Source organism: Camarhynchus parvulus, chromosome 4 (genome assembly GCF_901933205.1).
Source record: "Camarhynchus parvulus chromosome 4, STF_HiC, whole genome shotgun sequence".
NCBI classification, from domain to species: domain Eukaryota; kingdom Metazoa; phylum Chordata; class Aves; order Passeriformes; family Thraupidae; genus Camarhynchus; species Camarhynchus parvulus.
The window spans coordinates 25,466,253-25,489,682 of NC_044574.1; the positions used below are offsets into that span (position 1 = coordinate 25,466,253).

Consider the following 23,430-nt stretch of genomic DNA (forward strand, 5'->3'; position numbering starts at 1 on the left):
TGGACAGGAGAAAGCAAGGAAGAGACAGCGTTCACACTCTTGCTTGAGCCAAAGGGGCTAGTACTAGTTTACTTAGCCAATAAAAATGCATAGTGCAGTCTATCAATTCTGTTTTTACATGAAAGCTGAAGGTTTCATTGATTGGAGTGGATTTTTTTGTTCATTTTCCTTTTAAGCAATCACAGCAGCCAACTGTACAAGTCACAGATTCCTCACTAGTTTCAGCAACTGATACCACCCATCTTTTAGGAAAGTGTGAGAAATTTGGCACTTCATCCTTGAGAAGTACCAAGGCAGATATTCCAGAACTATCTTAATCTCTCTTAATTTTCCCACCTCTCCAGATGGGAGAAGTACAAATTCAGGAAACAGATATGCTAGAGGGAGGTTTCCTCTTGCTCTATGATGTATGGCAGATGAATTACCACCTGGTAACTCAGTGTTTTCCAAAGGTTATGAACAAGTAATGCATGAGGCAAAGAGTGGAGAGACAGAGAGAACAAAAATACTATAAAAATGCAGTTTTAAGGTGACTTTGTTATAAAACTTTGCATATTTCTTGAGAGTCACTGCCATCAGAGGAAGATTCTGAACATCAATACAAGTCGCTTGACTTATTTCTTTTTCTGTAAACAGAAATACAGATACCTGTGACAACCCTGGATGTGTTTTACCTTAAAATTCAGCTTTCTGTGTTCATTTGTAGTTACAACTGAAAATGAAACTTGCCTTGCTGTAGTATAAAGGAGAGCCCAAGGCAGTGCACCAGAGAAGTGTTTTAAAGGGCTTTAATGGGACAGAATGAACAAAGATTTATGCATTGCCTTTACACAATACAAATAGGAGAAAGAAAAAAAGAAGTGAGCAGAATCAACAGACATGATGAAATGTACGAAAAGTGAAGGCCATCTGAATTTGAAGGTGCTACTCTTAGCAGCCACTTCACAGTAGCAATGCCTGGTTTGAGGAAAAAAATTATCCGAGTCATTATAGTCAAATCCACCCAAGCAAGAAAACACAGCTTGTCATAGAATACCAACCACCCTAATAAATTAGAATTAAAAAGGAAGATTATTTTGAACACAAAGAACAAGGGAATGGCCTCAGCAGACTCACTTGCTTGTATTCTTTTGTCTTTCAGTATTAAATGTGCAAGTTTGTATCCTGCTAACTCCAAACAGCAGCACTGTGCCAGCTACTAAGCAGAAAAATAGTTCTATCTCAGATTAAACCAGCATGTATTAGAGGAGCTCTTTGGAAAGCCCTTGAGAAAAAAAAAAAACACAAAAAACCCCTAACAATAATTCTTCATTATACATTTATAACTGCTCAAAAATAACCCACTACACAATAATTTAATGTCAGAAAATTAGTGACATCTTGTTTCCAGCATCTTGCTGAATGTCAAATGAGATCCAAGTGCTAGCCTCTTGTAACACACCTGAAGAGACTCGTCCTGCATGTGTAAGTTCACACTTCTGCACTCAGACACATCCTTCTCCCTCTCCCTCTGGAATCAGCCAACTACAGGCATAATCCTACCATGCATCCCACCTGAAAGACATGGACTTGCAGCCTCATGGTGGGTGGCAGCAACAGCTCACCCTGCTCTTCATCAGGGACCCAGAGACAGTGCTCTGATTTCACCCAAGAACATTGATTCCACTTCTACCATCTGCTTTGGTGACATTACTACCTACTTCTTCAGCACATCTATTTATCCTGTGCCTCCCTAAGTCCTCTCTTGTCTTCGAGGGTACATAACACATCTTGAGGCAGCACATATTCTTCACAAAATGCATCTTACATGTAATCACATTTTTAGCCCAAAATATTTCCTACTTCCTTTTAAGAAGGTAAATCTGGTTCCCTAAAAGTTATTAAAAATTAGGTAGAAAAATCACCATACAGTCTTTTCTGAGAGTACTTTATTTCTGAAACAAGATAAATAAAAGCCCTATCTTTTTTCAGAGATTGCAAAGCAAGCATGACAGCAACAAGATTTATACAATATTCTTTTCGTGCAACAAATCTTTCTAGCCAACTATCTTGCTTTCCTTGTTTTCTTACAAAATTTAAAATTAAGACTCCTATCACTTCTACTAGTCTTTCATGAAACTCACCATTTAACGCCCTGTGCAACCATAAAAATTGGTTTACTACCCTCTCTTTCAAATTAAACTAATGGCAAAATAGGCATGCAGAATAAAGTGGAATCCATCTATGGCTGCGTTAGTCACAGCTTATTCATATTTAGCCTCACAAGGTCCAAGAACAATGGCACGTATTGACTCCTATTTGGCATTTGATTAAATCTCTGAGTACTTTTTTTTCACAGCTGGCATGAAGTGCCCACCTGCCTAATTATTTACAGATAACTTCAATCCTCCTCCATCTCTTTCCTCTCTAAAAGATCTTAGCAAACTCCAAAGGCTGGGAACAGTGTGACTAATCAGAGATTACCATTAAAGGGCCAGGCAGGGCACAAACTGTGACTACTGACAAACAGATTCATAACCTGAATGGAAGTCATTTAATGTATAAAAATAATTACTTCAAACAAAGCAGGAACAGCAACTGAAGGGGGATAAATAAAATCCTCAATATGTTTCATTGTCATGAAACGTTCAATCAAAGTCAGACTTCAAAACAGGTCAGTGGATTGCTTTTTTTATTTACTGGAAATCTGTGAAAGAAAGAGAGGCAGATATCATCTAATACAATTATTTCTCTTTATAAACTGCATCACACAAATTCCAGTGTAATATCAGTAAGGATAGGAAAAATGTAGCAAAAAGAAAGAAAGAATTCTTGGAAATTTTCCTGAGAGTCCAACAACTGATTTGATATTCCACAATAAAAAAAATTGTGGAGAAGGCAAGTAACAAGTAGCTAAATTGTTGGCTGGATTATGTTAAATGCAACACATTTTTGTCTGAGAACAAAAGAAAGTGGCCTAGTTCTGCTTTCTGAAACAGAAAATCAAGGAAGAGTCCCAAAACCAAACTCAGAACTAAAAAAATTGTTGCAAACTACAGACTTACAATGCAGCCAATGACCAGTGAATTTCATAGAAAAATAAATAAAAACATATTCCTATAATTTCATCTTTGCTCAGAAACCCACCCCAGCTTTTCTACCAGATCCAAAATTTTGTGTGAAGAGCACATCAGTGTTCCTGTAATGGCACATTTGGAAATCTGTTTCATATGGAGCCCCTCAAAGTAGCTGAACTAACAATGATATGACTTTAGTCAGGTGTTTTATCATTCTATTCAGCATTCTAATTTCTTAAACTGGAATTCAATGTCAGTGAGGCAGGGAATTTTTCAGAAAAAAAAAAAAGAACGGGAAACTAAAGAAAGCATTCTACCAGCCTATATGTTTTCACAATAAGAGATGTGATTTAATACCAAATACCAATTTAGTATTCTGATGAAAAGATTTTAAAACAAAAAAGTCATAAACAAAACCAGTAACCACATGCTTTCCTAAGAAGTAAGCACAAAATAAAACATCAAGCATTAGTCAATTTATCTTCATCTGCTCAGGGTGGTACCAATAAACACTCGTAACCTTTACCTTTTCCCTCACCCAAGTTTCTTTGAACATCAATAAGGGGCTATAAAGTAATTTATTAAAATACTTAACCTATCCTTGATGTATAACCTCTCTTAACAAAATGTTAAAAATGTGGCTACTCTGCCTGGTAAGTTACTTTTAAAGCCCTTTAAAGAGTTTTTTTTAGCTGCCTCAGGGCCAACAGTGGTTTCAGAACTTACTCCCCATGGCTGAGACCAAAGCAAATGTAAAATTTTTTGGTTTAGTAAACCATTTTTGTTTGGTCTCTAAAGCAATCTGAACTTACTGACCTTAGGGTGAAACCTAACAGATCCAACAAACCACAGTGCTTCTGACACATACCTATAATATTACACTAATGATGCTGCAGCTATGCAAGAGGTGAGGGCTGCAGGAAATGCAGTGAACAGTAGTGCATTGTGTCTGGTTCCCGAGTTTCAATCAGTCAGATTGCTATAACTGTACAGATAATCACACTGGAGGATGCTATGAGAACATATCCACAGGGTAAGTGGAAATATGGCAAATCATATCTACAGAAGGTGAGGGAGTACAGCAAGACCTACACAGTCACAATTCAGGAAAAAAATCTCACTCATCACATCAAAATTTGGCATCTGTGTGCTAATCTAGTCTTTATTTTGAACATGCAAATTAACAGATGCAAATAACAAAGGCAAGACTTATTTCAGTGTTTTGTAGATTATGAATTATCATTAAAATCTTGCCAATAGCGAAAAGATTAGTTAGAAAAGTAACTAAAGCACTTCAGCAAAATCTACGCTTTTATTTCATCAGCTCAGATTTTGGTCATTTGAAGAGAGCATGAGGAGAGGAAGTAGACATAATCTATATACATTCTCATGGCAAAAAATACATAAAAATTTTTGACTTTTCAATAGAAAATTTAATATTTCAGTCAGTAGCTCTCATGAACAAACATTAAACTCAATTAAGAGCTAGAGAAGAGAGCTCAGAACAAAACAAAACAAAAACCCACAACAACAACCAAAAAACCCAACCAAACAAAAATCCCCACAAAAATAGAAACAAACCAACCACCAAACACGTAAATATAAATGTATACAAAACCACATGAATAGGTGGATTAAGGATTTGCCTTAGAGGTTGTCAATAGTGATTTACCTGCTCCATTGACTGTACTTTCTAAAGTAAGCAGCTGCATTTACCTTGCTGTAATTAGAGGCACTCTAGCCAAAACTGGACTCACAGGCAACTTTAACAGCAAAGCCTTACATTACTCAAGCATACACAGTTTTGTAGTTTTCTTTTATAAGCAAAGGGAATACTTCACCATTCAGCATGGTGAAACTGTTTTCAAAGCAAGACTAATCGCACACTTACTGTTTGGTCTTTAATGTACATGGTTTTCCTGCCATGGTTAAAAATCCCAACATTGATGGCAAACAGAATTATCTGTGGCTTGGTTTCTACTCTGCAACTCCTGTAAAATACACGATCGCACATGAAATACAGTATACCTATTTGGTTTTCTGGTTGATGGGGCAGAAATTGCCTTCAAACACCAATCATCTGCTACACTATACAAGATAAATAACATATAAGAGCATGTACAGCCATCAAGAACTTCCTAAAAGGAGCCTCTACTTCCTTACTAGTCTTACTGTTCTCAAGAACATAACCTGTTGTGGGGATAAAACTCTACACTTGAGACACCACTGTTATTCAAAAAGGCAACATCTCAATCAGCATTTACTGTATGCTTGTGAATGACACACTTCAATACAGCCCAAGAAAAAATGTTTTAAATGTGCATTCTCCATGGTGGTCTAAATAAGCACCCAGGTGTAAAAGACTCAGTGAAATTTAAAATCGGGCAAAACCAGAATAAAATGGTAGCCATGGTCAACAGGCAGTGAAGCTGCATTCACTTATCAGCAAAAGCATATTCCATTTCTAAATAGCTACTTGGTCAGTGCAGTAGGCCCTGCTGCCAAGGGAGCAAGGCAACACTCTCTCCAGGGGTAGGGTTACTTTCTTGGTAAACAGTTTGGAGGTGCTGCTGCAGGACAAAGCTTCCAGAGCATTCCCCCGCCAGCAAAGTGAACTTCCTGTAGCACATGCTGTGAGGAGAAACATCCAGCTGTATCTGCCTGCCTTTAGAGAGAAGGAGGTTCTGTAGTGTCAGCAGAGATGCTACAGCAGCCCTTGTAGGGGCCAGTGAATTACAGCAGCTCTCGCTGGTGCACAGCCGCGGAAGGGCCACGAAAACCCCTGTGATAAGAGCCACTGCTGAGGTCAGCCCCTATCACAACAAGCTGCTACAAGCTACTGCAACAATCAAAGCACACCCTCTGCCTCTCTTCTCCAAAACCCAGCCCAAATCTAGGCCAGCAGAATTATTCACACAACTGGAATGCAGCACGATGTATGTCCGTATAGACAGACAGATAAGGAATTAAAGAATAGGTGTGTAATGCTCTTCAAAATATTTGTCTTACAGCTGACACAGAGAAAAGGGGTACAGACAAAAAATTAAATGGATCTTGTCTTAACTGCAGACACAAGGAACACAACACAGCTGAAGAAGACAAAGTATTTGGAGAATATATTAGGGCACAGGAAGATCAAATATACATCCAAGCAGACAAGCAGTCTGTGCAGCCTTGGGGTGAAAAGAAAGAGTGAAGTGCTGTTTGGGTTAGCTTTAACACTAGTCAATACCTTTGCCTTCTCAATGAAGTGATGTGTAATACTTACACTAACATTACTCTTGGTTTAGATCATCTCAGATCATAACTGAACTATGCACTCAATATTGCTTATACAGGATACATAACCCCTGCAAGGAGCTGATGGCCTGAATTTAACATAAAAGGCAAGATTTGGAAAGCCAACGGGGGCATAATTACAGATAGCAACTTTAGCACAACATGAGCTTAATTCTTTGTGATATTTTGTAACCTTCACGAGGGGGAAAAATGGGAAACGAGCAAAAGGAAAAGTAAGTTTAAACAGAAACAAAATGAGAAACAAGGAAGTTGCTTTGCAGACATTTATAGGAAGTTTCTTTCAAGCATAAAGGGCAGCTTGGGAGAAATTGATATAAAAAGTTGAAAGTATGGGAGCAGAAACTATCAAGATCTGAGGCACGAAATGGCCTCTTGAGGAAAAAAAAACCCAACTAAAAATCGCTGAGGACAGGTTTTGAACTGCCTTGAAAGTGAAAGGGAACAGTTTATGTGTGAAATCAAATGAAAGAGAAGACAAAAGAAGAACCTGAACAAGAGATAAGTCCATAGAAAAAGTGGAAAGTTGGAAAATTCTACCTGTAGGACAGCTCTAGATGCTATGAGTGGAGCCAATCTGCAACTGGAAAGGTTACAGAAATATGTAGCGTAACAATGGGGATTTGGACAAGAGTTTGTATGTAATGGGTTAAAAAATAAATAAATATAAAATCCCTTTGTAGTCAGAATTTGCAAGACTAAAATTGAGACTACTCCTGGTTCTAAGACTCATCACATAGAAAATTTTTAGATTCCAGTCCTCAATGGCATAAATTAACAATTATTCACAGCAACTGAGAGTGAACAAGAGGTGAAAAGTTGTAAGCTTTAAAGCTGTAATTCAGCTATATTGAGTTAACAAAACAACTGTGAACACATATGAGTGACACAGGACAGAATTTAGATTCCTTAGGACAAAAGGAGACACAGAATAACAGGCTATTGACAAAAAAAGGTGTCTAAATTTGTGCATGAAACTTCTAAGAAGAAACTGAGCACAGGAGACGAAAAGGTGACCGTGGAAGACATACTGTGCAAAAGCAACAAAGGAAAAGCTTTAAGAAATACATTCACATCAATACTTAAACAGATCCAGTGTTACAAACACAAGAAACTAAGAGACTATCACAACACACTGACAGAATGACCACCGGTAAAAAGGAAGCTTTTTCAGAATTGCTGTCTGGCCCTATCCAAGTCCACAGCTCAGCATTCCTGCCATTTCTTTAACAAGTTACAGAATCACAGATTAGCCCTATGCAACTACAGAGCACTTATGTCTGAAAGCTCAGGTACTTCAGAGGCAGTTTGGTTATTGGTCTGGCTGTGAATGCTATGAATCTGAGAAGAAACAAACAGGATTTCCAAACACTATGCTGGCACACTCTACTGAAATCAGGGGAGTGAAGTAAAAATAAACAGTAGTTGTAGTATTAGTACTACTACTACTACTATATTGTTTATTATCATTACTGCCACCATGCCAGCTGTGGCTTAAGTGACGCAGTGGTACAGTATGAAACCAGTATTTCCTAAAGCATGAACTAATCTAAGATTTAAGAACAAACCACAGCACAAAAAGACTGCAGCCTTACATAGCAATGCTATTACATGGCACACAGAAGGCCATATTTGACAGCAAAGAGCATGGATTTTCCTAGTGACTTGTGTGGAACCTTCAGTACCTCTCCTGGCTTCACACTTATTAAGGGACAATTGGTATACTGCAGCTAAAAACAGGAAAAATACTGAATGCTGTTTAAAGTCAGGACTGAAAAGATGTCTGGTCTCTGCTTTGGTTTCAGAAGGCTACAGCAACACTTGTGAGTACAGTACAGTACTGTAACTGTATTTTCTGTACAGTAACTGTTCAGTACATTAATTGTACAGTAACTGCATTTTCCCTCGCCCCTCACTATTCCCCTCAAATTGATCACAGGAATTGGGACCAGCTGCTGAAAAGGAACTGCTATGTCCCAGTATGAGCAGAATGCTGCATGTATTTGGCCAATTCTCCCTGAACAAGAAAATCTTAGAGGTATTTTCCAATTACAGTAATCAAACTGCAAGAACCAGATTAATCAATTAAAGCTAATCTTTTTGGGGAATAAAAAAAGAGAGAACAATCATTAAATTGTACTTGTGAAGTATTACTCAATTTCTAGAGATAGTAACACAAGAAATGCTGGCAGAAATATTTGGTTTGACTTTTAAGTATATTCCATAAAAAAAGCCCACAGTGTTGAAGGCTACTGAAAAAAATATTTACTCAGCTGCTGTACATGAACAGCATCCATCAATCTCAAACAGACATCTGAGTAAGCCAATTAACCATGATCACTTGCAGTGCTGACAGGCACCACAATGATTGGAATCGATCATCTTCCCTAACTGAAATAAAAATGTACACTGGGAAAAATAATACAATTCTAACTTCTTTCAAAGAAGATACAGTACAATAAAAAACAGGTAATATTCAAAGACCCATTGGTACTTTTGTCCTGTCTTATGAACAAATTGATCACAGAATTCCTGCCATTTGAAAGAGAATTAAACCAATTTGCATAAAGTGTATATACTTGACTTTTCAAGAATTTCCATTTCTTGCACACTGAATCCACACAACCTTTAGGAAATGTCATAAATTCTCATGTATGGTCCAAAGTTCATCCTTCATGATCTTCCTTTCATTCAGGAAGCCGCCAGTTTTCCCAGGAAGGTGGTGTGGGAGATGGTGTCAAATATTTTACCGAAGTCTGGATAGAATACAGCCTTCCCCTCATCTACTAAGCTGGTCACTTTGTCGTAGGAGAAGATTTGGTTGGTCAATCTGGACCTTACTTTCACAAGTCCACGTTGGCTGGGCTCGATGCCCTGGTAGTCCTGAATGTGCCATGTAATGGCACTTGGCTGCATTTTACATGGTTGTTGCACAATACATAGCACAGACTAGCTCTAAAAGACAGATTAAAAAATCTTTAGACTTAGCATTAGAAGCCTAAATACTCTAGTGATCCAGACACTTGTTTAAAGTGTTTACTCAGGATGCAGATGCCTGAAGAGATCACAAGTTCTAGGAAAATGCATCTTAATCATGGGGTGACTATAGAATCTAAAATGTTGTGTAGATCTTGCTAAATAGTAAAACCAAAATACAGCAGCCTTCAAAAACAAACTCTAATGAATGTTATGTGTAGACCTCAATTATAAAAGTGGAAGTTTATCAAATAGCAACAGGAAAATCAACAATTAAAAAAACAAATCTCTTTGTTCTCATAGTATTCATATATGTTCAGTACTCATACATGTTCTCTAAAGCTTCTAGACAAACATACTCCCAGATATGCTGTTTCAGCATCACTGTCAGAAAAAACAGGCTCTATGTCATGCCATATGGTGTCCAAACTTGATAGTTAAAGGACATCATCTGACAGAGTGAATTAATGTATCTGGCAAATGGGTAATCCAATGGGGATTGGAAATCACAGAAAATGTATTATTTAAGTGATCAAATTAGGGGCTAAGGACAGCCCTAGAAATGGAAATAAATTTTGGATTATTAGTTAAAAATCTCAAAGAATACTGACTCCAGGGAAAGTGCCTTCCTAATGAAATCAACAGTTCCCATAAAAGGAGCTTACAGGGTAAAATTTGTTATTATTTATTTTGCTGAGACTGTTGTTTCCCAGAATAAAAACGTTTTTGGGGGAAACCTTAATCAAATTCTTTTCAAGTATATGGTTTTACTTATTTTTACAAAGATTTGATCTCTGTACTGAGGTTAGGTGCTCATACAAGCCATATTCTTGAAGTGCAAACCCAGTGAAAGCAATTGCCCTTTTACAAGCGCCACAGTAGTTTCAGACTGTAATTTAAATTGCTAAGTACTTTCTGTCCATTTTTAAAAAGCATCGAATAGTTTTTAAAGTTCTATGTCTTAGTAACATTTACCTTATTACCCTTTGATGATGTATTTCATTTTTTTTTTTCTTTAAAGAGAAATCAGAAGGTTGGAGAGAAAAATCCATTATTAACTATTAGGATCCCACTCTCTAGTGAAGTAACCTACCTTTTCAGTAGGATGCCAATCCTCACCTTGCACTATAAGCTAGCATGGCTGGATTTTACTAGCAGCATGCAAGGACATCACCACCCAGGTCTAGCCCAGCTCTAGCAGACATGGCAAGGCCCCTAAACAGCCGACATGCCATAGTTCCATGGCTGATACTCCCAGGCCCTGGGCTGATTAAGCAGTGGGAAGAGCTGTGGGCACACAAGAGGTCATGGTTGATAGCTGAACCATAGCTGCAAGACTGTTCAGTGGCTGCAGAGACAAGAGGATGGCATGGGAGAAGGGGCAGGGTTATTCTACAAAGCCAGCCATGTGCTGGCTCTCTAAAACCAGAAAACTGAAGCTGTAAGCATAGCTCATGTTCAGTCCCAGTGTGTGCAATACCTGCTGGCCACAGGCTGAAGAGTTTGCACAGGTTACTGGAAAAAGAAGTCTCTACCACCTGCTAGATCCTCCTTACACATATTCACAGTTTGCTTCCACAGTAAGTTCATTCAGAAGAGGATTAGACAGAGAGGAGCAAAAGAGAAAAACTGCAGAAGGGAGACAGACAAAACAAAGACACCACTTACACCAGACCTGGAAGCTGGAAAATGTCCCCCACTCGGTCACTCTTATGCTCTGTCACAGATCATTACATACAGTCCTGGCCTGAGACATGGACTTCCCTGCCACAGCCCCAGGCAATGCCAACCCTAAGCTGGTTAGACCATCATGCTAGAATGAGTATCCTTTGCCACAGACCTGCATCTTTTCCCACAGCATCCAAGTACCACTGGATTTTCTTGCTTGGCTTCTTATCACTGAAAGTTTCTGTTCTCCACCCCACATGATGACATATGTCTAAACCACAAGATCCTTAATAATAATTGAGAATTACTGCACTCTCAGGAAATTCTCAGAAGCCCTCTGCACTGGCATGTTCCAGCCTCTGAACAAAACTTTTCTCTGTCATGCAAATTCAATACTGTCAGCAATTCTGTAGGGAGGAAGTAAAGGAGGTAAACCCAAAATCACCTGAAGCCAAGGCCCTTTCTTAGTCCTGGGCAGAAGTCATGCCAAAAGGCCTTTCTAAAGCCTCCCCCATTTCATACAACACACAATCTAAGAGAACTAAGACAATCCCACACCCCAACTTCCTCCTAAGTGCTGTTACTTCACTGTTGGTACTGAACAGATAGGTCAGATCTCAATAGGTGTACCACAAACTAGGTGAGATGTACTTCTTAACTTCTAGGAAACCAGTCATGTATACATACACACACTGAAAAGGACACAGAAGACTAAATGGAAAAAGAAGGACAAAAGAGTTAATTCAAATTATGATTTCTATGAATTTGAAGAAAAACCAAACAAACAATAGATCACTTCACTGAAAATAGTTCTGGTCAAATACTGCATCAATTGTTCTTTTTCTGAAGAGTAGCTCCAGGAAATCAAACCAGGCCAGAGATAAGCCAGATATACAAAAATATTGTGGAAATGTTCGACACAAACTAAAACAAGGACCTGATACAATGGACTCTCTGTGATCTCACTTTTCTAAAAGAAAAACTATTTTTAAAATTACAACAATTTCAAACAGAGGGACTAAATGTATCTCTGCAATAACTATAATAATATCCAAGATCATAAGAATACATAGTTAGAAATAAAGAAAAATTTGAATGAGATTAGAATTATTTCATAATATTAACCCATAGCAACATGCAGATGATTTTTTGTGTCAATAATCAGAACTTACCATATTGATTGGGTCAACTGGACCGATGCTGTTAACATAGACATCTGTTTCAATCACCGTAGTTCTCACTAAACAAAATAGTAACCATAATAATTACATATTTCATTAACTCTGTGCATTGTTAGCGCAATTCAATTTATTTAACTAAAAACAGTGCATCTGGTATTCTTTTATTAGATTCAGAACAAAAAATTCTGGTTTGTTCATTTTGTGAAGGATCATATATGATTTGGCTGTCTTATTTCATATGACTTTTTAGAAATATCAACTTGAACTTTTTACTTCATAATGCAATCTCCACCTGTGCTTTTTGATCAATATAAGATAGATAAAAAAGGCAGAGAAAGGAAAAACAAATAAAACAAAAAAACCCCAAAACTCTCTTCCGACATAAAAATACAGTCCTAAAAAGAAAACAAGTTTGGAACATTTTTTTCATACAACAAGCCATGGGGTCTGGGACAAATGTGTTTATCAGCTGCAAGGAATCAATATGAAGTGCCTTCTATCAATTTCTACTGAGAATATATAACAGATAAAAAATAACTTTTCACTACAGGTTTCTTCAAGTCATAATGCTACAGCACACTTAGGGATTATTAATGCTCTTTCATCAGCTTAATTATTACACTGGCTAAAAGACCAAACTGAAAGCTCATCAATTAAAGTTATTTAAAAGGTAAACATTACGAAACTTATTTTTCTTTAAAAACAGGGAAAATACTCTCACTGTGCAGACAAAAAACCAAAAACTTTTAAAAATGTATTCCATCACAGAATATGCTCTCTACTCTGTGCATTTTCAGAAGGATGCAAAGTCTAAGAGCGTCCATAAAAGGCACACCTGGAATACAGGAAGTTCTCACAGTTCATTTTTTTCCTCCTAGCTGGTTTATACACAAAAAAGGGCACAAATGAAAGAGGAGAGGATGCATTTTAATTTCATCATTTTATCAAGCATCTTCTGGAGTACCAGAATGTGGACACAAGAGAATATATGTCCTTGTACCCAATGGAATGAAGAGGAATAATAATAATAGAGCTCTGCTAGTTCTTTTATGGTATGGCACAATAAAATAAGCATCTCTTTCAAGCTGCAGATAAAAAAAGTGAGAATGTACAAACAAAAAGGCATTTTGGTTTCATAGGAGAGGGACCCTCAGTCATCAGATTTAACTTTATATACAGCAAAAGCCAAGGGTTTAACAACAAACCTAATTTCTGAAAACTTTTAACAGATATACAAAGCAAGACTGTAGCAGTGACATCCTTGCCAATGACAGGCAAGATGCATTTCCTAAATATCCCAAGATACTTTTTCCCTGCCAAGCTCACTTGGGAGGAAATTTGCCCTGATTCCAAATCTGGTTAATGGTGTGAACATAAGCCTGACAGAGACACACTAGTGAGGCTGCACAAAGGATTTTCTGTATGACCACAGAGTACAGAGTCACTTGATCACCATACTGTCCCCAGCATGCTTCAGAGAAAGTTTAAACAGATTCTGGAAACCAATTTATTCCTGGGGGAAAAAACAAGTACTTCCTGCAATGATACTTATGGGTCCCTTCCAACTCAAAATATTCTGTAATTCTGTTATTCTTTGATTCTGAGCTGCAAATGTTTCCAATTTCTGCAGAGCTCAGAAAGGAAGGGAGACAACACAAGAAGCCATACACACAGACTGAAATATCAGAGTAAGAAAAAAGTCTACTATGTGTGTATATAGTCATATGTATAACATAATCCTTTTGACATATATCACATTCTGCAAAGGGATGTCCTCTTCCTTTAATTTGTAATCTTATTTATTTTTATAACAGCAGCTCCACTGCTAGACCAGAACACAAGGAGGTGGATCAAAGTGTATCTTGCCTTATTCCTCAAGTAATGTTGAATACTTCATTGAAATACAACTCATAGGATTCTTTCACCTCCATCTCCTTTTTTTCCCCTCTCAATTCCAGTTATACTGAAGGAGCTAAATACTCTGCAGATGCAGCCTCCCTCTTTCCAACAGTCTTTGTGTCATCTGCCAGCTTTACTACAAAAATGAATAGCTAAAATAATTCAAAATATCATTATTCTTGATCAAAAATTTCCTATGAGACCACACTATAGATATACCAGCCACTGGGATGTTTATTAACAACTAAGTTTCAAGCTCTGTCAGTGACACAATTTTTAATGAGGGCTGTGTCAATTTTAAGAAATTCCAACTTACATCATGCAGTACTTCATCTGCCACAAGGGCTTTCCTGTAGTGAGCCACTCAGTTAATTTTGTCTTTTCCATACTGCTCTGAGTAAGACTGTAAGAAGTATTAAGAGCCAGAGAACAGTTTAAAAATCTGTCTCTGTTGAAATTATTTTAATTGACATAAATGATCCAGAGAGAGAAACTCAACTCGAGAACTGCAAGAAGCTTATTTTGTTACCTTAGTTCTTCTGTATGGTACAGAGAAATGTACTTCTGAAATAGAAGGATTAATTAATACTTCTTGTGTTCTTGAACTAGAAGTGATAACAGTTCATAAAAATGACAAATGCTGGAGGAAAATACCTTCTTGATACTTTGAGAAGAACAAATTAAGAAGATTTTCTGACCCCGACTGCTTCCTATTTTAGTTTAGAACTTGGTATCAGCCCTGAAAACACAAGTAGGAAGAAGGCTATTCAACACATCCTGCATGAAGTGCAGAGCAGCAGTGTTCTAAACAAGGGGAGAAAGGGCTTGAACACTTTAAATATTTAAACTGAAAGACAGTATGATGCAGGCTAGAGTAAAGCAAGAAGGTGAGAGTGCATATTCAAGAGGAAGAGGGACACAGACAGAGAAGAGCACTAAGGAGCAGCTGACCATAAGGTCAGCTTCTAACGTAGCTACAGCAGCCAGGGAACCTGTTTGGTAAGCCCAGTCTAGAGAGATATACTCACTTTCTGATTTCCTGCTTTGACTTTTTTTTTCACTAGACTAAACTTCTTCTGGGTTTAAAAATTTTGAAAAATGTTTATTCCTGATAAGAAAAATCATAGCAATAAAAATCTATCTCAATCATTGACAAATTATTTTAGTAATTGCCCCTGATATTTAAAGTGCCTGGTTTTTAGCCTATATTTTTGTAGGCTCAATTTTCAGCTTTTAATATTTGATATATCTCTTCTTGCTACACTTAAGAGCTATTCTTATCAGCTATTCTCATTCTATAAACATCTATCTCCTGACACAAATAATTATCATTATTGTAAAAGTCTAGAACATTGCACCTTTTATTCCTTAATTCTGCTATTTTCATTCCTCCAATCTATTACTTCAATACATTAACCTAGAGCATGGTAGTCCACCTAAATTCACTAACCCCATAGTTTACCACAATTCCCTCATTTTCTAATGAAGGTCTAAGTCACATCACCTTTGCTTTTAATTAATACTTCTTATGCTTTTTAACTAAGACCACTTTAACTTCATCCAGGCTTATTTTCTTTGAGCATGCTTTCTATAACTCCTCATTACTTGCCTAAAGAAGCATTCCCTGTAGTGATAAAGCAGTTATTCAGCAATAAATTTGGTGACTACCATATTCAGAAATAACAGAGTCCTTCAACTTGTAATAGCTTTTAATGGAATAATACAATTCTAACAATCACCTATCTATGATTATTACTTACATGGCTACTTACATTGAAAATTTAGCCTCAAGTGTCTACAGCAGGCTTCCAGGTCAACCTCTGAAGAATTTTTTCAAAATTACTTTGATGAAGGCAGAGCTCTCCTCTCCAAACTTTTTACACTTCTTTTTAAAAGAAATCCATCTTTTGCAGATACTCCTACCCCACCACTTTTATTATTTCCATGATTTTCTATGCAGTGCACACGTCCAATACCTTCAACATTCCCTGAATATGTGCTTCTACATTTTGCCCTTGTATTTTGATTTTCTTCAATTCTTGGAAAATCTTCTTAAACTCAAAATACATCTCTCTCAAACTTGCCTTGGTATTTTCCTACTTGTTTTGCTGCCTGGAATAAAACTCAAAACCTTTCCAAACAGTGTTAAAATGAGAATGTAAAAGCAATGGAAATGGAAATGGAAATGGAAATGTAAAGCATTCATGGTGGCACAATATGGCGTATGTACACGTGCTACAGTATTTCTAAAATTTTTAAAAAGTTATTTAACTAGTATATCTAAAAAATATTGTCCAATTAGAAGAACAGTTGGCTAGGTAATTTGCCCCAGGTCCTGCTCCATTGGAGCCCCCCAATCTTTTAATCCTCCACATTATTGTATCTAGAATGTATGGTGCAAAACAAAGTGTCCTTGCTAGACTAATAAATAGAATTCCAAGAATGTATTAGTAAGAGTTTGTTAAAAAATAGGAGAAGTCAGGAAAAGTACTAGAAGTTATAACTATGCATTAACAGTCTGCAAAGTTACAAATATATGAAAAATATATAAAAATCTAAAAATCTTTAGGCATCATTTTGAGTTTATTACTTTTCTGCCTATATCATACTTTCATCGCTGCTACACTAGGAGCACCTGTTCAACAGAATACCTTCTAATACATTTATTTTTTGAGAATTAGCACTTCTGTTTGAAAGCCCTGTATTTTCCATGTATTCTTTATATCTCTTAGAACATGGCTATTCATATTAGTGCACTTGAGAGATGTAATTATTTACCCATGTTCTGCTTATGGGGCAATAACAACTATCCACATTTCTCTAGGTATCCAATTTTTCTACATCCATGAGCAATTATCCTTAAATTCCCACCATTCTTAAGATTTCCATCAATGATGAGTTGTCTCAAACTGTTAATGAAAACACTCACTAAAGTTGTAGATATGTGATGACTGTTTCCTATTTTTAATTAAATTTTCAGATAGTGCAGTTGTATTTCGCACATACACATATCACTGCTGCAAAAAATTATCTGTACATTGATAGGATAATATTAATAGATCAGTGCCCCTAGGATGAGAGGGGTGAAAAATGAGAAGACAGAATTCTTTCCTTTAAAAAGGAAAGTTCAAAAATAATAGTGACTTTGATGCAGGACTAGAGCTGAAACAGTATGGTTATAAAATCATGCACCTAGAAGATAATGTTACAGTGAGATAATACTGCTTTATTAGTATATCAACACTCCAAGGTTGTGTCTGTAATTACACATATTTATACCACAGATAGGAGACTTTATCAGATAACTACTATTACTTCATACTGAGTAGAAGACTAATAGAACATTTATGCTCCAAACAACTCAAGACTACTACATAAATTGAGTTAAAGGCTAGTAAGATTACTAAACATAGCAAAGGGTAAAAGTTAAGCAATTACTACACCTCATGGATATTTGAATGAGACAAACAGAAAATGACAGAGTGGTTTTCCCCTATTAAATTTCAGTATTGCCTCCAAATTTCCAATTTTCATTTGGCTCTCCTTTAGCATGTCCCTCAACTAACTGCATGTTTAACAATGAAACTTGTATCTCACTGTGAGATGCTGAAATTCTGAGTCAACATCAGGAAGAAAACTAAATTCTGCTCTGGGATTCAAACCCAAGAAGTCCAAGTTCAAAACAAAAAATGTTGCTGTTGTAAATGAGCTTTGTAATTCAATCATAAGAATGTTCTGTGGGATTCTAATGTTTTGAAAGAGAATGAAAATTCCAGTTCAATGACCTTGTTGTACAAGAACTGACATACACTCTGAAGGAACGAATCTGACACCAGATTTTATCCACATATTTGAAGCAGATTAAGATGAATAAACTATAGCCTGATTTTGTTTTTCTGTCTGCCAAATATCTGCTGCAGTTCCCAAACAACTGGACAGAATGCAGTGCTTTCACCTGAAGTCAGAAATTTCATCTTATGTTGTCCAAAATTTCTTCCTCGTGGCAGAATCATGCTTAACATTTCTTCAAAACAAAGTGAATATTCCCAAATGTTTCCTTTTTTCATTACTCTGGCTGATTATTAATGAACTTTTTATTCTAGTGTAGTGGATGGATGCAGGCCCCAGATACCAATGTCATATTGGTACAGAACTTACGAGAAGAGGTACATTTATGAAAGAGAATCTAGAACTAAGTGTCTTCTTTTGGGAACTGATATTTTGAATCCAAAAAGCTGTACACTGAGTTACTCACAAAAAGACAGTTCTTGTCCTATCAAGACTCAGAACATAACCATAAAAATAAAGGTAAGAATTACATCAAAATTCTTCCATGCCCATCTAAATGCATTTGACATGTCAGAATAAATTCCTCCTCTGTATTTGTTCCATTTACTTGTAAGTTTTATGGGGAGAGAAGAGAAAGAAAATTCTCTTTTCTTTCATCCCCACCTACAAGCTAATCATCAGAAGGAATCCTAGAAGAGACAGTTTATTTCTTCACAATCACTTTTCTGCCCGTTGCATCAAATGGGGAAAAAAACAACAGTGAGCTATACATTTGTCACACATTGAGAATTTAAGGAAAAACATGCTGGAGGACTTTTCGTGTTGTCTAAATGTTTTTAGTAATTCAATTAAATTAACATGAAGGAAAAGACTTAAACCAAACTTCATGAGATTCGTATGTGATTATATTATGACAGGGAGAGAATTATTGCCTTTCAACATCTCTAAGATAGCAGTCACCAATAAAACAGAACTAAGAAGTTTGGGAAAGAAAACAATTTGTCAGAAGCTTTCAAAGGAAGATGCATAATTTGAGATCGTGTCTTTTTCTTCCCCTACATAAATGAAACAGGTCTAGATTGTTGTGCTGTTTAATATATAAACAGCTTACAGACTTACATGGCATTCCTTTGATAGGGAATGCCAGGTACATCACAAATACTTATGTCCTCCACCTCTTCCTTCACATTTCAGGAAACAAACTCAGAGAAAATATATTGTTTTTCTTATTTGATCCTGCATGCAAGTAGCTGGCAAGGTTTCATGTACTACATGTTTTCAAAACAAGATTCTTCCAAATATTTATGCTTAATAGTTATATACAAATTGATGCTTTGTTGACTATTGAAAGACAAAATTGCCTTCGTATAGCTGCAAATTTTGATCTATAGCAATGCAGTTTCTCTTCCTATATTCCACTTAAAAATGGGTCCTAAGTTATATTTTTAGACTCTTGAAATTTTTTTCAAAATCTTACCTAAGGGAAGAAGACAATTGAGTTGAGTTATATTTGCTCAAAATAGACACAATGAATTTCCTACAGTAAGAATAAAATGTCTAGGGATAATTCTCTAATGAAGTTCTAAAGACTTAAGATCAATTTTTGAAATGGCCATGGCTGGTTTATATCTACAATTCCTTCTGACAGAAGATCTTTGTTAAACAAAGCAAATTACAATTGCCTTTTAGTGATTTATTACAGATTGCTCACTGTCCCCCAAAACCAATACCTTCCATAAGAAAAAAATTATAAATAGAACATGAGGTCTTATCTTGTATAGAACATTTTTTTACTAGTTCCAGAAAATTACTGTATTTTATTATTCTTACATTTAGCTTGCTATATTGAGTTTTAAATATTGCAACAAGCATAGTTTTGCCATCTTTGACAAAATGCACACCATCTCTAGTTCACATTTTCTATTACACTGAACCATTTTATGAGCTTACCCCCAATATCTGGCCGAAGCTTATTGTCATATCCTTGAAGTAAGGAGTCCAGTATGTGAGTTACATCACCACCATGAATCTTTGGTGCAAGGACCCATGTTTTATTCACCATTAGATCTTCATCATCCTCATCATCTGCTTTATCAGCTCTATGTTGTGTGATTCAAAAAAAAAAACAAAAAAAAAAAAACAAAATTGGGAAAAACACAAGACACAGTGAAACTGAATAAACAAGAGTTGGAGAAGATAGAGATAAAAACATTGAACACTATTTAGAATAGTTTGTGCAAACACAAATGCATTCTGATGCCAAAAGAAAGAAGCAGGCCCTTATTTACAAAATATATATATATAAATATTTACCAACATTTTGTTTTATGATGGTGGAGAGTGTAAGTGTTAATAGAGGCATTTACACATCACCCATATAGAAAAACTCAAGCCATGAATCAAACCCACAAAAGCAGCAGCAGGCATCATCTTACTGTCAGCCTTTTCCTGTTTGTAAACAAAAGTGTAATTCCAAAGCTTTTCCCTACATGCATTTCTTTCCCAAGTAATGCTGCTGATATTTCTCAGAGATGCTTAATCTTCATAATAGCATACCTATTGTATGCTACTTAAAAAAGCATCAACAGAATCTCCTTCCTAGTAGACTCTGTTATATGATGTAAAAAAATAAGACTGGCATACTAATTAAACTCCATTCACATTTTAAGCAAGCAAGCATTACATCCATGTGCTACAACTAAGCATTGGCAGAAGCAGAAGCTGCAGACATATGCCAATTATGTCTCTGAACGTATACGTGGTATAGTTAACTGAAAGGAATGGTACTCCATTTTCAGATCATTTGTTAGCTACCTATTTTATCAAGATGAAACAATTGTACAAGGAAAATAATTACATATTTATTTATTACCTATCTTTTAATTAGATAAGCAGCAATAGATAGTAAATCCCTAGATCATTAAAAAAAATGCAATACCTTGGTTGCATCTGCAAATTCACTGAGATATCACCAAAAGGTCAAAGAATGCCTGAAAGTAGTTTTCTTTCCATTTCAATCAAATGAGTATGGACTTCAGTATTCCTCCAGTGCTAAAAACTGCTATCTATATTACTCATCCAGTTTATTTCAAGGAAATGCTATTGAGGTCAAGCAAACTGCTTGAGACTGACAGCAGTAACTAACAGTCACACAACCTAGCTTCACAAATGGGCACTGGCTAGCAATTACAGAAAATATGCAGCCCCTACAAATCAGATCCAACGTCAACAAAAGCACAGTATTCCAGTAAAAAGAAAGTAATTAAATTACTATCCTTGTGCCAATTCACATTGTACACCAAAACTAAAAATGTTACTGCTTTATTAAGGGCTTCTAAATTACACAGACATATGCTGCCCTCGAAACTAAGAGTGGAAATTTTCAGCAAATTTACTACAGGAAAGAGGACCACCAGTATGTTCCATGTGAAGAAGGGACAGAAAAAGTCAGGAAAGGACAGAGTGAGATAAGGCATACCTGCCTTTTATTGCAGCCCTTTGTGGGAATGCCTCAAACCAGTCTGTAATAGAAAGGCCTTGCATCACCTCTTGGATAACACTAGCAAGTCTCACTGAAAATCAAAACTGTCATGGCTGTGGAAACTCCCAGTGGCTGTGGCATGCCTGCTTAATTTGAGAAAGGAAACCTTGCCACAGCTCAATAGGTTTCCAGAGGATGAACAAAAAGCACCGTTCAGATATCAGAACTTTCATACCTAGCTTGCTGCAAACAAGTTGAAAGAGTCTATTATAGCAGAAAGTAATACGCAGTCTAAATACAAGGCTCACTGACAGCTTCCCTGTAACAGCCTGAAAAGTGCTTTCATTCTTTTAAATTGAAATGCACCATAAAATACTTAATCTTTACTGCACTACATGGAGAAATGTCAGATATTAAATATTTAACATTTCCCATTAGCAGGATCCCACTAATGGGAGCACTAAAACTGGGAAGCTAAGTTTTGTAAATGTACACTCTTTCTCCCTCAGAGCTACCTACTTCTTTCATGTGCTGTTGCCACACAGCTTTTTTTTATTATTATTATATCTATTTATGGTCTGCTTGCACTTTTTGGCATCTAATTACTTTATAAATTAGCTTACAGTTGCTCAGAGTGCAGAGGCATTCCTAGACTTTTCCCAGAGGCATTAAGATGATGAGGAGTTAAAAGTTAATTTATAACTAGCTCTCTAAGGAAAGGCACATAACCATCATAAAACTGACCTTCTTGTCTTCCGTCCCATAAACAGTAGAAAGTATAGCGAAATTAACGGAGTTCCTTACATATACAGGGCACCTGATTCTCTGGGTCAGCCCAATTTTTTGCAGAAAATTTGAAGTGATTATGACAGTACTTTGTTATTCTTTAAAGTTTTTTTCCACAATGCTATTAAGAACAGCAGAGATTTAGCCAAAATGGAAAATACAAGAGGTCATACATGATCACCTAAACCAAACAGGAGTTACAACCACAACACCTCAACTCACAGTCACTTGAATATCTTGACATTTCAAAGAGTCCTTAATTTTATTTATAGATTCACAGGACAAATCATGTTGGAAAGAGATCATGAGAGGTCTCTCTAGTCCAGCCTCCTGCTCAAAGCAGGGCTTTCTCTGAGGTCACAGCAGGTTGCTCATGGCTTGATCAGGTTGGCTATTGCAGACATCCAAAAATGGAAGCTGCACAACCTCTCTCAGCAACCTGATCTCCACTTGGCTCTTTTCTACAATTTAATATATTTAAATAAACCAGAAGTTAACAAGAAGAAAAAGTTCAAATAAAAACAGATTTCAGATTTTCACTTTTCATTTTTTCACTTTTTTGTCTTACTTAATTGCAGTATCTCTGGTCCTCCTCCAATTTTAAAACTCTGAACTACAAATAGGTATACAATGACAGGTTACAGAAAGCTATTAATGCAATTCCAGGGGAGAGGGAAAAATTCCATCCCAACATCTGAGCGATTTTCCAGGCACCAGTAAATAAATCCATTTAAGAAGACAGTTTTATTAGGGGCAACATTTCTTTACTTGGTGTCTGACAAGTCTTGGTTTAAAATGCGCATTTCTGACTATTTACACGGAACTATTTGATTTTATCTTGGAAATATTGTACACTGAAAAAAGTGCCAACCGCATGAAAAGAAACACAATTGACTTCTACACTAGTACACAAGGCCAACAAGAGCTTGTGACTCACTAACCCACTTGCTAAAACAGCAAAGAAACCAACATGAATGAGATAATAATGTAACCAAAGGTGGAAGACCTGAATTATTGCTCTTCTACATTGTGAAAACAGCTATTCTCACTCTATTCCTCTCTAACCGGCCTTTTCAGAGGTGATTGACTGAGATTAACCCATCTCACTACCTGAATACCCTCTTCTAAACTTGTCTTTATAATGTGCCCAGGATCACCAAGTGTGCAGTAAAGACTATAATATCTCTGAAATGCTGATGGCACCCAGCTCTACAGTTCTGATTCCTAAACCACAGCCACTGATGTGCAGCAACAAGGCTGTGGTAAGAATGAATGATACTGGATGGAAGAAGGGAGT

General features: G+C 36.5%; 1 protein-coding gene across 2 annotated transcripts in view; it reads right to left on the reverse strand.

Moving 5' to 3' along the window:
* Positions 1-23,430, reverse strand: part of GABRG1 (gamma-aminobutyric acid type A receptor gamma1 subunit) — a 50,889-nt gene that overhangs the window by 14,122 nt on the left and 13,337 nt on the right. For both annotated transcript variants that reach the window (XM_030947312.1, XM_030947313.1), the window contains exons 2-3: positions 19,817-19,965; positions 12,170-12,237 (exon numbers count right to left, since the gene is read on the reverse strand). In XM_030947312.1, coding sequence (XP_030803172.1) covers positions 12,170-12,237; positions 19,817-19,965 — 217 coding nt within the window. The remainder of the gene's footprint in view (positions 1-12,169; positions 12,238-19,816; positions 19,966-23,430) is intronic.